Source organism: Engraulis encrasicolus, chromosome 3, assembly GCF_034702125.1.
Source record: "Engraulis encrasicolus isolate BLACKSEA-1 chromosome 3, IST_EnEncr_1.0, whole genome shotgun sequence".
Classification (NCBI taxonomy): Eukaryota; Metazoa; Chordata; class Actinopteri; order Clupeiformes; family Engraulidae; genus Engraulis; species Engraulis encrasicolus.
In genome coordinates, this window is record NC_085859.1 from 47094685 (window position 1) to 47110612 (window position 15928).

The window sequence follows — 15928 nt, forward strand, 5'->3', positions numbered from 1 at the left end:
TGTTGCTAAGCCAAAAAAAAATACTTTTACAGACCCACCTCCTTGACTGACAAAAAATTAGGAGGAAACACTGGGTTGCAAATTCCTTTAAGTACTTAAAGTACTACTTCGGCTGCTGAAGTAATACTTAACCCATTGTGTCCTAGAGTGACATATACGCTGCATTCAAGTTCTTGACATTTCAGCTGTTTTATTAAAGATGTGGATATGTCAGAGCTGAATGAACACTATACTAGTACAAAATGAAGGTTCTAGATTTTAAATGTAACTTATTTCATGTTTGTATGTGCTTTGGATGCTGAGATATTTAGGATTTGAGAGGCAGAGAGCACCCTTACCCAAAAAGGGCTTGGACAAAATAGGTTAAATATGTTTTTGGGGAAATACAGCCCTCAGGAGGGGTAAGGTCCCTACATCCATAGCTGAAGTGGCCTTGAGCAAAGCACCTAAACCCACACTGCTTCAGGGACCGTAACCAATACCCATTTGTATAATAACCATAAGTCGCTTTGGATAAAAAGTGTCAGCCAAGTGTAATGTAATGTAAAGTAAAAAAGACCAGGGCTGCTGTTTTTGGGAAAGACAGTCTAGGCTAGGTGTAAGTTGTCTGACCTTGGAGCGTCATCAAATGTAATGCAAAAGACCAGGGCTGCGTTTCCCAAAAGCTCTTTAGTAGAACTTAAGCCCAAGTAGTGGCCAGTAAATAGGTGACCACCATCCTACACAGGTCACCACAGGTCACTGTAAGTACCACTTACAGTGAGTCCAATATGTATTTGATCCCTTTCTGATTTTTCCGGTTTGCCCTCTAATAAAGACATGATCAGTCTATAAATTTATGATAATATGTATTCAAACATGGAGAGACAGAATATCAAAAATAAATTCCAGAAAATAACTTAAAATAATATATTTTAATTTATTTGTATTTAATTTAGGCAAATAAGTATTTGACCCCTCTAGCTAAAGAAGATACAGTGCTTTGTGGCAAAGCCCTAGTTGTCTAGCACTGACGTCAGATGCTTCTTTTAGTTGATGACAATGTTTGTGCATATAGTAGAAAATATGTTTGCCCATTTTTCTTTGCACATTATCTCTAAAACATTAATAGTTTGTGGCTGTAGCTTGGCAAATGGGAGGTTCAGTTCTCTCCATAAAATTACTATAGGGTTAATATTTGGAGACTGTCTAGGCCACTTCATGACTTTAATATGCTTCTTATTGAGCCACTCCTTCATTGCTTTGACTGTATGTTGTGTATTATTGTCATGTTGGGAGATCCAAAAATGGCCCACCCTTCAGTGTAGTGGTGGAGGGAAGGACGTTTGCACTCAGGATTGCACATTACATGTCTCCCTCCATCCATTCGCTGACGATGTGAAGTTGTCCTATGCCTTGGCCACACGCACACCCTCAAACCATAATGATACCACTTTCATGCATGATGGTGAGGAGGGTGTTCTTGGGATCGTAGACAGTAGTACTCTTTCTCAAAACACATTGAATTGTGATAATGCCAAACATCTTGATTTTGGTTTCATCTGACTACAGCACCTCCTTATCATATCCTAAATCAGTCTGATGTCCGTTGGCAAACCTCAAGTGGGACTGCACAGGTTCCTTCTGAAGTAAAGGTACCATGTGTGCACTACAAAAATTTAAACCTCTGTGGCATTAAGTGCTACCAGTAGTTTTCTCAGTGATTTTGGTAGGTAGCTTTGATATCATTGCCTAGTTCATACTGTACCGTATAGCTCTAGGGTGATTTCTTTCAGTTCTCATGATTATCAAATCCCTACAAAAGGTCAAATCTTGTATAGAACCCCAGACAGGCTGATGGATAGTCATTTTGTATTCCTCACATTTTGGAAGAAATGCATCAACAGCTGGGTCATTATTACCCAGTCTCTTTCTTGTGGCTTTGCAGCCCATTTAATCTTTGTTCAGGTCTAAAATCGTGTCCCTGATATCATTTGACCACTCTTTGGTCTTTCCCATGCTGGTGAGGTTGGAGTGTGACTGATTCACTCATGCTATGGACTGATTCTGCTGATTCAATGTGTCTTTTATGCATGTTAGTATGTACAGGATATCTTTAATTCAGATGACAAGCTGACCGGAAGTGTCCATCTGGTCTGTGGGCCCGGAACTGTAATCAGTTGGCAGGGGATCAAATACTTATTTTGCTCGATGAAATGGAAATAAATTAATATATATTCTCTTCAGTTAATTTCTGGATTTTCTTTTTGATATTCTGTCTCTCCATATTAGAATACATATTATCATAACATTTATTGACTGACCATGTCTTTGTTAGTAGGCAAACCAACAAAATCAGCAAGGGATCAAATACATATTGGACTCACTGTAAATGTCTCTTTGGGAAAGACAAGAGTAAGGTGTCTGACCTTGGCCTGGACCGCATAGGAGGCCAGCAGAACGGATGCCTCAGGGGGGCAGTAGATCTCCTCTTCCAGGATCTTTCTCTTCACCTGCAGGACAACAAAATAATAATAGTATTATTTTGTTGCTATTATTATTATTATGGTTATGATAATAGTACAAATAATAATATTAATAATAATAATAATAATAATAATAATAATAATAATAATAATAATAATAATAATGCATTTTATTTGTAAGCGGCTTTCAAAACACTCAAGGACAGTAAAAAAAAAAAAGAGTCATTCATCTGAGAACAGATGATAGACAGCGGGTTACATAGAAATATTCTTAGGCAAACTCAATGACGCTACATGTAAAAGGCGTTGTACGTCATGAAGAAAAACAAAATCTGCAAAGTCAAGTGGTGTGTGGTAACCCATCGACAACAGTTAATTGTCTTTGTAATCCTGCGATTACCAGGACCTTGCCCTGAGCTGTGCACGGGAGTTTGAACATTTTAGATTAAAAAGTCATTCATCAGAGAAGAACAAAATCATGCTTATAGACAACCCTGGGTTATGGGAGACCATGTATTGCGACGAATTGGTGTACGAAAAATAAATAATTAAAATATATATTTTTTTAAAATCAAAATAGCAAACAAAATAAATTAAAAAATGTCTGTCACCACCACAAAAACAAAAACAACTAAAGCCAATGCCACTCGTGCAGTCCAAAACGAGTGCACAGGAAGGAAGGAAGGAAGGAAGGAAAGAAGGAAGGAGGGAAGATTATCGCATTAGACAGGGGTATTAAACGAGCTCAGGCCTAGGAGTATAAATCATCATTATGAACACTGCACACTTCGCTAAGGGTGGAGGATTTGACACCCGCTAAACTTTCCCAGCAGAAAGTAGAAAGTTGCAGCAGCAATGGCAACAAAAACACCAACACAGTAATAACACCAGCACAGTAACACAGTTTAGGAAATCTGCTCTGCAGCACCGAACCGTCCCGTTAACCATTTTTTTGTTTTGTTTTAATGCTTGCATGGGGGGAAAAAACTTCCATGGAACAAATATATCACTAATCCCACCTATCAAGATTAGCGTAGGAAAATCCAGGAGATTTTTTTGTATTGGCGGCAGCAAAACAAATGTCTTTTAGGGTCAGAAATTAAAGGTCAGAATACGATAGATATACATTGTTACATCTAATCCAGTCTGATGGTTACAGCGTATATAGGAACTGCCCAAGATGCCAGTGACAACTGTGTCCTTGGAAAGCTCCACGAGTCCACTATCACAGAACTGCACGCTGATTTATTTACAGCAAATGGTCAATCTTAACATCTGTGTGTGTGTGTGTGTGTGCGCGCGCGTGTGCTTGCCTGCGCGTGAGAGAGAGAGAGTCTGGTGTGAAACACACAGAGAAACAGACTGAGGAAGGAAATGGAGGAAGCAGAAAGGGAAAATCAAATAAAATGAGAGGGTGTGGAGTGTGCAAATTCTTAACATCTTTTTTGTGTTGTGATGACATACAATCAGCACATTTTGGATGAGAAGCGAAAAATCTCCAGCTGTGCAAAGCCTTCTCAAGTGTATCGAAGTTGATCTCTGTATACTTGGGCAATTGCTTATCTGATATCTCTTTAAGGGAAGTGGGTGTTGATTGTTTTTTTGGACTGCAGTTGAGCTTTGAAGCTGAGCCTACAGTGTCACTTCAGTATGAAGTAGAGTAGTTTATGAATATGTAGTGCGGTTTTGGCTGAAGTCGCAGTAGAGTTCTCTATGGTTTTTTTTACCGGTTTCTGCGCCAAAAGCTAGGAATACACGGAAAAAGATTAGTCCTTGCAGACCAAACAATTTGGGAACAAGCCTATTTTTCTACACATTATTGAGCAGTGTCCCACTGAAAAGAAACACATATTATACCAGCTATGCTTATTGAGTGATGAGTACTGTTCAATTGAATGGCATAAACAAACACCCAGTGCACACAGATGTCTGAGTGTGAAAGGCAGCCTTGAACTCCACGAACACGCCAGACTTATCTTGCTTCCACAATGTTTGTGAGAGGGGTCTAACTTTTCCTCAAGTACTACGCGTCTGTACTTTCTGCAACACTGTGATGTTTCTCTATTTTATTCAATGCAAGGCCCAGAATCCACGGCCTAGGTTTCAACCGTGTGGTAAAAAACCACACATGGTGTAATTGTACTTCTCTGCCACGGATAAAATAAAATAATTAAGACTTCTTTTTTAACGGGCTTCTCTTGTGTCTTTATTTGACAGGACGGCGTAAGATGGTGACAGGAGGTGAGTCCCCGGCGTAGCAGTGCAGTGCCCTACCCTTTGAGCCACGGCAGGGCCATCAGTAAAATCAGTAAGATTAGTATGATGAGTAAGAAGTGAGCGGACGTCTTCTACCTGAATTTGAACCAGACTTTGACCTGCATCTTGTCACAGCAACTTTCCCATTGTAGTCTCTTACTACGCTATGACAATGCAGATAGTCTTAAGTAACCAATTAAGACTTGACCATTACCATTTTGGTGACAATAAGGTTATAATACCAGTGCTCTCCCCCTCCTCCATGACTGAGGTACCCTGAGCATGGTGCCGTCCCGCTGCACTGCTCCCTTGGGGCGCCATTGGTGGCTGCTCCCTTTGCACAGGTGAGGCATACATGCAATTTCATTGTGTGCAGTGTGCACTTGTGTGCTGTGTCACAATGACAATGGGAGTTTCCCAGATGGGCTTTCACTTTCACTTCACATAACAGAGGCTCTGTGCTAAGGGGTTAACTAAAATCAGCAGGGGGACAAAGCAGGGGTGAGTTTCTCAAAAGTGAAGTTGTTAGCCTGTTAGCAACTTCGGTAGTTGCCAATGGGAAAATGTATTGAAAACAGCAAAGCAGTTAATGTAGTTAGCAACTTTGGTTTTGAGAAATTCACCCCAGTCTTATACAGCCTCTTGCCAACAGACTGTCAAACAATCACTTGCTGCTTGAGAGTAAATAGGACTTTGAGGCACCCACAGATAAACAGCAGCGAGAAAAAAAACACGTGGCCGGCATGTTGCACACTGGCAAGCCCATCAGATAAACAGCCGCCACGTATTTACACACAAGAGGCTGCTCTGAGGGCTCCAGCAGAGATGGCATATCTCAAAAGTGAAATAGTCCTCCAAACGCAGTGCCCGCCCGATACCGCAAAATATCACGCGCCGTAACTTGTTTCCTTCCAACTGATGCCCGCTGCCCTTCAAAATGTAATTACCATCGGCAACGTGTGGAAAAAAGGTACGTTGCTAAAGGGAAAGTGCCGCCGCAACCGCACTCCGCAACCGCCAGGGCTGGATCAAGATGGCCTGGGGCCCCTAGGCTACAGGCTGCTGTGGGGCCACTGAGAATTTTGCGTCAGATTTACAAGGGCAGAGTCATAACTACGAGCTAGGAATTGAGTATAACATGTCTACCAATTGTACTGAACACAACAGATATTTTTTTTCAATATTGCATCTTGATACAATTCTGCAATTATTCACTTTTGGACAATCAGGAGCCCCCTGGCAGGTTGGGGCCCCTAGGCTGCAGCCATACCTAGCCTGTGGGGGCACCCTGGTTGCCTGGTTAACACCAGACCTAATCACAAGTGAGATTAGGTCTGGGGAGTTGCCTATTGTAATTCCATATGGGGCCGGAATACTTGGCTATTATGACACACTGCCCTGCTCTCTGATTGGGCAGAGAAACTGTTAAGGTCGGAATGCTTGGCCATTATGACACAGATCCCATGATCTTGTACGTTATGAGTCATCCTCGCCATACTGTCTTTCAGATCGAAACGATTGTGTAGAACTAAAGGCAGTATGGGAGTTCCCAGGCTAGCACCCTGGCAGGTGGGGGCCCCTAAGCTGCAGCCATACCTAGCCTGTGGTGGGGGCCCCCTACCTGGTGGGGGGCACCTAGGCTGCAGCCATACCTGTGGGGGCCCCCTGGCAGGTGGGGGGCCCTAGGCTGCCGCCATACCTAGCCTGTGGGGTGACCATGCCCTGGCATGTGGGGGGCCCTAGGCTGGAGCCACATCTAGGCTGTGGTCGCCCCCTGACAGGTGGGGGGCCCTAGGCTGCAGCCATATCTAGCCGGTGGGGGCCCCTAGGCTGCAGCCATATCTAGCCTGTAGGGGCCCGTAGGCTGCAGCCATATCTAGCCTGTAGGGGCCCGTAGGCTGCAGCCATATCTAGCCTGTGGGGGGCCCTAGGCTGTGTGTTAATCCGGCCCTGGCCACCGCCACCGGCAGCAGCAGCACTCCTTGGCCATGAGTATAAGCTCCCCAGTCTTCCCCCAATCTGCTTTCCAAATAAGAAGGCAGTGCAGGAGATCAGCGTGGCGGAGCGGAGGGTGGCCCCCACAGATAAGCTGATCCAATTGAGGCGGCAAAAAAAGGCAATCTAAACAGACACAGACACAGACACAGACACAGACACACAAGCCGGCCCCGGCCTCTCAGCCACAGCACAGGGCACAAACGGCAGCAAGAGGAGAGAGAGCCATTATGACTCAGTGCAAAATGAAAACATTTTCAATTCATTCATATTTTCATTGGTTGATAACCAACAGCGATGACACAGCAGGTTGTTTGTATGTGTGTTTGTGTGTGTGTATGTGTGTGCGTGTTTTGAATTGTGAGCTGAGCTTTACATTACATGTTACATTACATTGCGTTTGGCAGATATACTTAAGGGTCTAGCGAAAGTCTGGCTATAGAAAAGCAGGGTTTTGTAATATTGTAATGTAAATGTCTGCAGGAACCAGACACCAAATCATATCAAGATCTGACAGGATTAGACAACAGAAAAACACTCCCTGTCTGTTTGTTACAATTGGGTTTGAAAAACCTGCATTTTTCCCCCACGCACACACACAAAAACCAGCCCCACACAAATCAACAAACAAGGTGTCATGCAGCCGCATTGTGCAGTAGGCAGCAGCCTTAATTGGTGATTGATAAACGAGGCCGCTTCAATTAAGACGGCATGGCCCGGTGTCAAATCCATTCTCCCATCCCGCTCGCTCCCGTAGAATGGAGCACCTGGCTTTGTGCACAGTGCGCACCGTGGCTGGCTCCCAGAAGGATTGGAGAGAGAAAGGGCAGCCCTAATATGCGTTAACATTGATTCCATTTGGATGAGCAAAAGTCAGCCAGGACAATGGAAAAATGCACTGTGCCTCCTCCGCTGTGCAGAGCACCCATTGACTGGAGAGGAGAGAAGGGAGGAAAAAAAACAGCAAGCGGAGAAAGGAAAAGTTCACCCGATCCGTGCCTGCATGCTGGAAGAAATCAGCGAGGAAATAACACCACATAATGAATATAAAAAGTGTATTGAATGTGTGTATACACATTGCAACACCTGCAGTTCTCCCAAAAGATTTATTTCGTCTTGGACCACGGAGCGTTTCTAAATTAAGAGGGATTTTGGTCCATTTCACTTCCACAATTGGATTTTGAAGAAAGTAAGCTACATTGGCTGAGCTTTTCTTTTTTTTACTTTCTTTTTCTTGCTCCTTTTTTCTGTAGCTCCAAGGTGAGGAGGCTGAATGACAGTCGGAAGGGGGGAAAGGAGGGGAGTGAGGCGATGAAAGACCTGGGTACGTGAAAGAGGCTGTTCAGGTTCACTTCAGGCTGTCCAAAGCCTGTGAGCTTTCAGCTCCTTTGAAAGAAGGCATTGTCCCAAACCTGCCAATCACCCTCATCTTACACAGGGAGACGGGCTTTGATTCAGGAGCCCGTACTCCGGGGTCCATGAGAAAGGCTCGGCTCAGTGCAATGATTGGGTTTCACTGTACAGAAAACCTCATGGATATTAGAGTTTATTTATTTCCGACATGGGCATGAAATGTCATTATGGATAGCCACTCAAATGTTGGAGAAAAGCATCTGCTTAATACCCTTTCTTATCTCCGTTTTAGTTTCCGAGTACTTCAGTCAACTGCTGTCGTTAATTTAAAAAAAGCTTTAAAAATAGCTATTTATTATATAAATATGCTATTGATGAACATTGTGTCAATATCATGTATATCACAGACCACAAAGACCACACACTACTCAGATTGAAGTGGAATTGATCCTGTTCCTGTAGTGTTTAAAACCCTCTGATGAAGACGGAAGCTATATCGTCAAAACATGTCAGGTAAAAGATGAAACTTTTACATGTCTTAAGCTAAATTCTAACCGTCATAGTTAAACTTCTTATACTTAAGTCTCATGGGTGGGAAAGTGCAAGTGCTCTGTTTGTTTCTGCAAATGTCCCCACAATTCAGGTCATACTAAGGAACCATGTATACATTTATGTGTAGACTGACTTCATCAAGAAATGGTATCATATTGTGTTTGTCCAATGTAAAGGAAAGTGACACCCAATACAATTCAGACATTTGGAAACATTGGAAGAGCCAATTGTACGTGGGCCTATCCCCAATCTGAGTTCCTTTTTTCCTTTTAATGTGATGATTGTGTGTGTGTGTGTGTGGGGGGGGGGATGTCTTTTAATGTATTGTATGTCTTTTAATGTACCGTTCATTCTTATATGGACCTGGGGTCTGTGAAATAAAGTTTATTAATAATGAACGGTATACATCTATGATATTTAAAAGGATCATACCTGCAAGAAGAAGAGATGTTGTGTGATGTCTTGAACCAGCTCCTCCTCTGCATTCACAGGGTAGAACTTGGCCAGGAAGTAGAGCACGATTGGCTCCTCTTTTGGAATGTCATGGTCCAGAACCTGACAAGAAATTCCACAGACATGCCATTCCATTTCTCTGACAGTTGAGCTGATCAGACGCTAAGGTATTATAATTCAGTGAGAGAGAGAAAAAAGAGATGGGTATTGCTGTGACTCCTGAGAGCAGCATGCCTTCAGTGAGGCGTTCTCTCTGCCCTGATGATGGCCACATCTTGGCTGAAACAAGTAGGTGTTTTTAATATTTCTACTATGATTTAGACATTTATTAAAGGAATTTAACTCGAAGATACTTCCAACTTCAGCAGCTTGACTTCAGTGAGTATTTTTTTAAAACATATTTTCTTTCCCATGATACATCTAAGCTCATTTGAAGTGATGGAACTGCAGTGCGTTGAATGAAACCACAAAATATCAGACAAATAGAATCGGAATGATCTTTCTTGAACCTAAATATAACACAAGCTGCAAAAACATAATATGATGAGATACGCATGTCACACCCAACAGTAAATTACCTGCAAGCCGGCCTCACCTCAGTACAGGGCACACGGCAGTAAGAGAGTCATAATGGCTTGGTGCAAAACGAAAACATTTTCAATTCATTCACATTTCCAATAGTTGATCACCAACAGTAAATTACCTGCCAAAGTGGCTAGTGAGACTAAAATTGTTACTATTAGCCATGACAAAGTTTAACCCATGTGTGGCCCGTTGGCAGAGTGTCAATGTGAAGCCCTGCTTGCCTTTCTTACCTTCTTGTCCATCTTTAGCCAAGCCACCGTGTCTTTGACGGCATACTGGAGGCCGAAGAACCAGGTCTCCCTCAAGCCCATAGTCCTACAAACTCGATCAAAAAGGTCTTTCCCTTTCCATTTGACCTGAGAAGAAAAGACAGAAAAAAACTATGCAGATAAAACATGTGCCTATATTAAGCCATTAATGCTGGATACAGCGTAGCGCAACATTGGCCCAGGCGCCTGAAGCTGCATGGAAGCAGCATTCAGGCTCATGAGATTTGGGATTTTTATAGAGATGCACCGGATCCTGATTTTTAGGATCCTGCCGGATACCGGATCCACTGCTTAAGATCCTGCCGGATCCGGAACCGGATACCGGATCCTACGAAAGGGTTGAAACACATAGCCTACTCGCACACGTGGGCCATTTATTATTTCGTATAACTATTTTTTAGACTCATTGGCTTACTGCCACACAGCCTGCAACGGCCGCTTCCAAAGGGCTTTCACTCCATGCAGCGATTTCGGTTGTGAAAGACTGACTGAAAAGCCTAGGCTATATGAAAAAACTAGAGATGCACTAGATCCTGATTTTTAGGTAACTGCTGGGTACCGGATCCACTGCTTAAGATCCTGCTGGACCCGGATCCTGTGCAAAACCCTATTATCCTGCCGGATCCGGAACCGGATCTTGGATCCGGTGCATCTCTATTTTTTTATTAACAAGGTGGTTATGTTAGAATGCAAGGGTATGTTTCGCATTCAAGAGGAGGATCTTAGCTCTTAAATGCAACCCATTCATGCTTTTGTGTGCCTCATAGGCTGAGACATTTCGTTTTTTTAAGAGCTTAGACATTTAGCAGGCGTTTTTTTCCAGGCGCTTTAGGCTCAAGTGGGTTAAAACCAGGAGCATTATGGGAAATGATTTGTATTCATACAACATATCCCTGTACAGTGCAGAAAGCAATTTAAAGTGAATGACTTGCATTCTTCACACACGCGGTTGCAAAGGCTGCCAAGCAAGAAACCAATCAAGCACCCTAGGAGCAGCAAGGAAACAGTCTCTAGGAGAAGGACACTCGTAAGACTGTACAGTGGTCTCCAATTGTTTTCCTCAAATGGCCAAATTATGAAGAGCGGGCCAAACCAACGCTCCAAGCCCAATGAGGAATAAGTTATAGGCCTATGTCTGGACAGAGAACAGATTTTCACTTTTCCGTTTTCCCTTCCTGTTATGAGACTGTTGGCATAAGATCTAGCTCTCTGTGAATGCTTTGGAGAGATATGACCCACTGAAGCTTTAGTGATCGAAAATCACACACATTTATGTTTTCATTTGCTCTGACCTCATGGCGGGCCAAATGTTTGCCATGCCCGCAGGCTTTTATTTGGAGACCAAGGCTGTACACAGCAGGGCTGGGGATCCTATGCTTTCTCCGGCCCCAGATATAATTTTAATGTAATGCAGCTTCACATGAAATATGAAATATTTTGTTAAGGAATTTTAGAAATTACATTTTCAATAATGAGCTCATATTCAGGGGATCTAGAGAAGGCGGGGTCTGTTTAAAAGATGGCTGCCTTCAATATACCGGTAGGCCTAAAGTGCAGGGGGGAAATCCTGGTTTGTGTTCATAGTACGGCCCTCAGAGGACTTTTACGGCCCTTGGAGGTATTTGAAGGGTCCCCTCGAATGAAAAAGGTTCCCCACCCCTGCTGTATAGTATGAAACCCATGCTGACTCCGCACCAACGTGCCCATGATCCCACACACAGGCTAAGCCATGCTCATTCATCTCAGTATTTAGTGTCTCTAGAGACTTCTGTTCAAATGCAATGAGAGCAGAGAGAGTTCTTCCTCTTCTTTCCAACAGGGGAAAAGCAATAAAACATATCCACTCCAAACCAAGATGGTGCATCACCCTCCGACAAGCATAAGAGTGTGCCTAAAGTCATCCGGAGGGAAAATTAGTCTTTGACTCGTTCTGAATGTGGACTGATATCCGTTTATCGGCTATCCCCTCTGTTGGAGTGTGTGTGTGTGTGTGTGTGTGTGTGTGTGTGTGTGTGTGTGTGTGTGTGTGTGTGTGTGTGTGTGTGTGTGTGTGTGTGTGTGTGTGTGTGTGTGTTGGGGGAGTGAAGGATGGGGTTGAAGTGGGTGTTTGGACGTTTGGGTGGGAGGGAGAAATGGATTTCCATATTCAATGAGTGAAAGCTGAGAAGCATATCAGATGTACATTCCCAATTAATGCCGCTTTAATCTCGAGCTGCTTCAAATGCAAGAACAAGGCACGCGGGCTCTGAGGAATTCAAAAGGGGTTTGAGAGGGAGAGGGAGAGGGAGAGGGAGAGGAAGAGAAGGAAACAGAGAAACAGATAGGCAGAAATAAATATATAACTACGTATAAAATAAATATATCTCCATCGGTGGAGAGGAGAAATGTTTCTGTGAGACAGCGGGGAAGGCGTGACAAAGATGATAAAGCATGGGTTGCGTAAGAGGACAGAGGGAGGCCATCCTGCCAAGGTTAAATTCATTCACGACAACTTTCTGATGCCACAGCTGTAGCACGAAAAAGAAAAAAAAAAGAAAAAAAACAACTGAAAACCAACAATTTTAGCATCTTTGTGAAATAATACAAATTGAGTCTCTGTTGAAAATAAAAACTCAGCCTCATATTAAATGAATTAAAAAAAAAAACAACTCGGAAAAAACAATTGCGCACTCTTGTCAGAAAAGTGGCCTCCCTCCACTTTGATGTGGTCACATTTATTAGCAGATATTGAGTGCTTGCCGAGTGGGGTTCTGTAGGGGTCATCGCACTGCTATAGCATTTTTCAAGCACACTAAACACGCCGTGGTGACAGAGCTGCTGTTGAAATCATCATGTTCAGACATTCTAATCGATGTAATAATGGGCCCCATAATAAAACAAATCATCAACCAGCATCGCCACTTGTCGTACGAAGAACATAAAAGAACATTCAGTTTGTCTGTCTACAATGTCAGCTCTGATTCTATGTTTAGAGAGAAAGAAAACCCCTAATAACAAAGTGACCACGCATCAATACCAAGAAGTAAAAGGTGCAAATTAGCAGTATTAAAACAGTCCAGCGTGTCCACATAATCAGATAATAGACTAATCTATCGCTGAGCGGGAGGCTTTTGTGTCTACGCATCGAGCCGGTACTTCATTATCTAGTAAATTACCCCAACAACATGGATGCCGCGTGCTGATTTTCCGTAGTGGCCGATTGGAAAGCAGGAGCATCACATTGATCAACATTAGGCCGACAGTTATGTAAGGCACATACGTTGAGGCAACGTTTAGGATTTTACTAACAGGCAAGATGGAGACACAGAACAGCGCAATGAGATCATAAGAGCAGAGTGATTCAATATTTTGCCAACATGTTTTTAGGAATTGTGCAGTTTGTGTGAAATGTTTCTTATGAAGATAGCTTGCTGTTACCATTGATGGTACCATCACTTGTTCATCATATCAGCAGCAGCCAAAAGTTGCACACATGTTCAGTATGACTGATTACATTTCTACTGCGGATGTCCATTCCAACTTTGCAGGGAGCTAAATGTGAAGTACTTTTTTGTTTTAATCCCCATTTAGGCATGTTTGGTAGTTTAAAGCTAAAGGGTCACCTCAGTGCCAATAGGGTTAAGTGTATCTGAACTTGAATTATAGAGCTTTTAGAGAAAGAAAGAAAGAAGGAAAGAAGGGTGAAAAATGATGTCAAGAGAGACATGTCCAAAGTGTCCCTTAAAAAGACTGTCAGGCTGAATGGGCAGACACACACTGGGAAGGACATACAGTGCCCTCCATAATTATTGGCACCCCTGGTTGATATGTGTTTTTTAGCTTCCAATTATTTAGTTTTTTTTCTAAATAATATGGGACCTTAATGGAAAAAAAAAGAGAAAAATCCAACCTTCAATACAAGTGCATTTATTCAGTGGGGAAAAAATCCCACATAAAGAAATAATTATTTGACATCAAATAATGTGTGTCACAATTATTAGCACCCCTGGTGTTAATATTTTGTACAACCCCCTTTTGCCAACAAAACATCACCTAATCTTCTCCTATAATGTTTCACAAGATGGGAAAAGACAGAAAGAGGGATCTTCAGCCATTCCTCTTTGCAGAATCTCTCTAAATCATCCAGAGACCTGGGTCCTCTCCTCTGTACTCTCCTCTTCAGCTCACCCCACAGGGGTTGAGGTCAGGGGACTGAGATGGCCATGGGAGGAGCTTGATTTTGTGTCTGGTGAACCATTTCTGTGTAGATTTGGCCATATGTTTAGGGTCATTGTCTTGCTGAAAGACCCAGTGACGACCCAGCTTCAGCTTTCGGGCAGAGGGCAACAGATTTTGATTTAAAATGTCCTGGTATTTCAAAGCATTCATGATGCCATGCACCCTAACAAGGTTCCCAGGGCCTTTGGAAGCGAAACAGCCCCACAGCATCACTGACCCACCCCCATACTTCACAGTGGGTATGAGGTGCTTTTCAGCATGCGCATCTTTCGTGGTACGCCAGACCCACTTAGAGTGTTTGTTGCCAAAAAGCTCAATCTTGGTCTCATCTGACCAAAGCACACGGTCCCAGTTGAAGCCCCAATACCGCTTGGCGAACTCCAGACGCTTGCGTTTATGATTGTGAGTGAGGAAAGGTTTTCTCCGTGCATGCCTCCCAAACAGCTTGTTGGCGTGTTGACAGCGCCTGATGGTTGATTTGGAGACTTTGTGACCCCAGGATGCTACCATTTGTTGTAATTCTGTAACAGTGAGCTTTGGAGATCTTTTGATTTCTCTTACCATCCTCCTCACTGTGCGTGGTGGCAAAATAAACTTGGGTCCTCGTCCAGGCTTGTTTACCACTGTTCCAGTTGTTTTGAACTTCTTAATTATTCCTCTCACAGTGGATATGGGCAGATGCAGTTGAGTGGCAATCTTCTTGTAGCCTCTGCCTGACCTGTGAAGGTCGACGCACATCTGCCTCACTTGTATGCTGTGTTCCTTTGTCTTTCCCATGTTTAAGAGTGGATAAGAGAAATGGCCTCTGTGTCACGTCATATTTATACCCCAGGGAAACAGGAAGTGATGAATTACTAATTAAATGTTCCTACATACTCTGGTAAACTTTGTAAACTACTGTAGAAATGACAGAAATGCTTCAATTATATTTATTTCTTGGGAATTGTTAAGGGTGCCAATAATTGTGGAACAGGTGATTTAATGAAAAATATTTTTTTTTTAGTCAGGGATTTTTTTATTTTCTTACAATTCATTTGAGTTGAAGGCTACATTTTCCTACAATTTTCAGTGTGACAGTATTCTTCTGCAATAAACACTGAATTTATTTTAAGGCTTTTAACACATCTCAACCAGGGGTGCCAATAATTATGGAGGGCACTGTAGAATGACGAAAAAGGAGAAAATTCAGTCAATATCTCTTGAAAGCCTCAGACGAAGGAGCATACTCTTGAATGCACAGAGACATGAGGTCATGAAATGACACAATTTTGAGCACATAAATATTGAGCCCAATACAGCCTAACCCAGCCAAGGGCAGACACACAAGTCTGGACCATCCCTTCTGTAGGTCACTCACACCTGTGCCTGTGAAACGAATAGTGTAAGTGTTCCCTCTCTTACCTGTACTGAAATCCAAAACGAAAATCTAAACAGTAGTAATGATCGATGAGCTTTGAGTGACTAAGACAATATCTTCGCAATTCACATCCAAGAATGACACTTGGGCTTTCATGAGATCACATCACCAAAACCAATTCATTGACCATCAATCTGACACTGAACACTGGATGTAGGCCTACCATTGCACACAATGACCTGCAAGACAATCATGGAATGGGCCCTGCCGTGGCTCTAACGGTAGGGCACTCCACTGTCAGGCCGGCAACCCGGTTCAATTCCGGCCCGAGGTCATTTTCTGATCCTCCCCCATCTCTCTCTCCCACTTGCTTCCTGTCACCATCTCACACTGTCCTATCAAATAAAGGCATAAAAGCCCCCCCA

The 15928-nt window shown here is 43.0% G+C and overlaps 1 protein-coding gene across 2 annotated transcripts in view; it reads right to left on the bottom strand.

Annotated features, from left to right (window-relative positions):
• The window catches only part of nf2a (NF2, moesin-ezrin-radixin like (MERLIN) tumor suppressor a), an 81291-nt gene that overhangs the window by 58946 nt on the left and 6417 nt on the right, over positions 1 to 15928 (bottom strand). For both annotated transcript variants that reach the window (XM_063195544.1, XM_063195545.1), the window contains exons 2-4: positions 9890 to 10015; positions 9054 to 9176; positions 2409 to 2492 (exon numbers count right to left, since the gene is read on the bottom strand). In XM_063195544.1, the coding sequence (XP_063051614.1) occupies positions 2409 to 2492; positions 9054 to 9176; positions 9890 to 10015 (333 nt within the window). The remainder of the gene's footprint in view (positions 1 to 2408; positions 2493 to 9053; positions 9177 to 9889; positions 10016 to 15928) is intronic.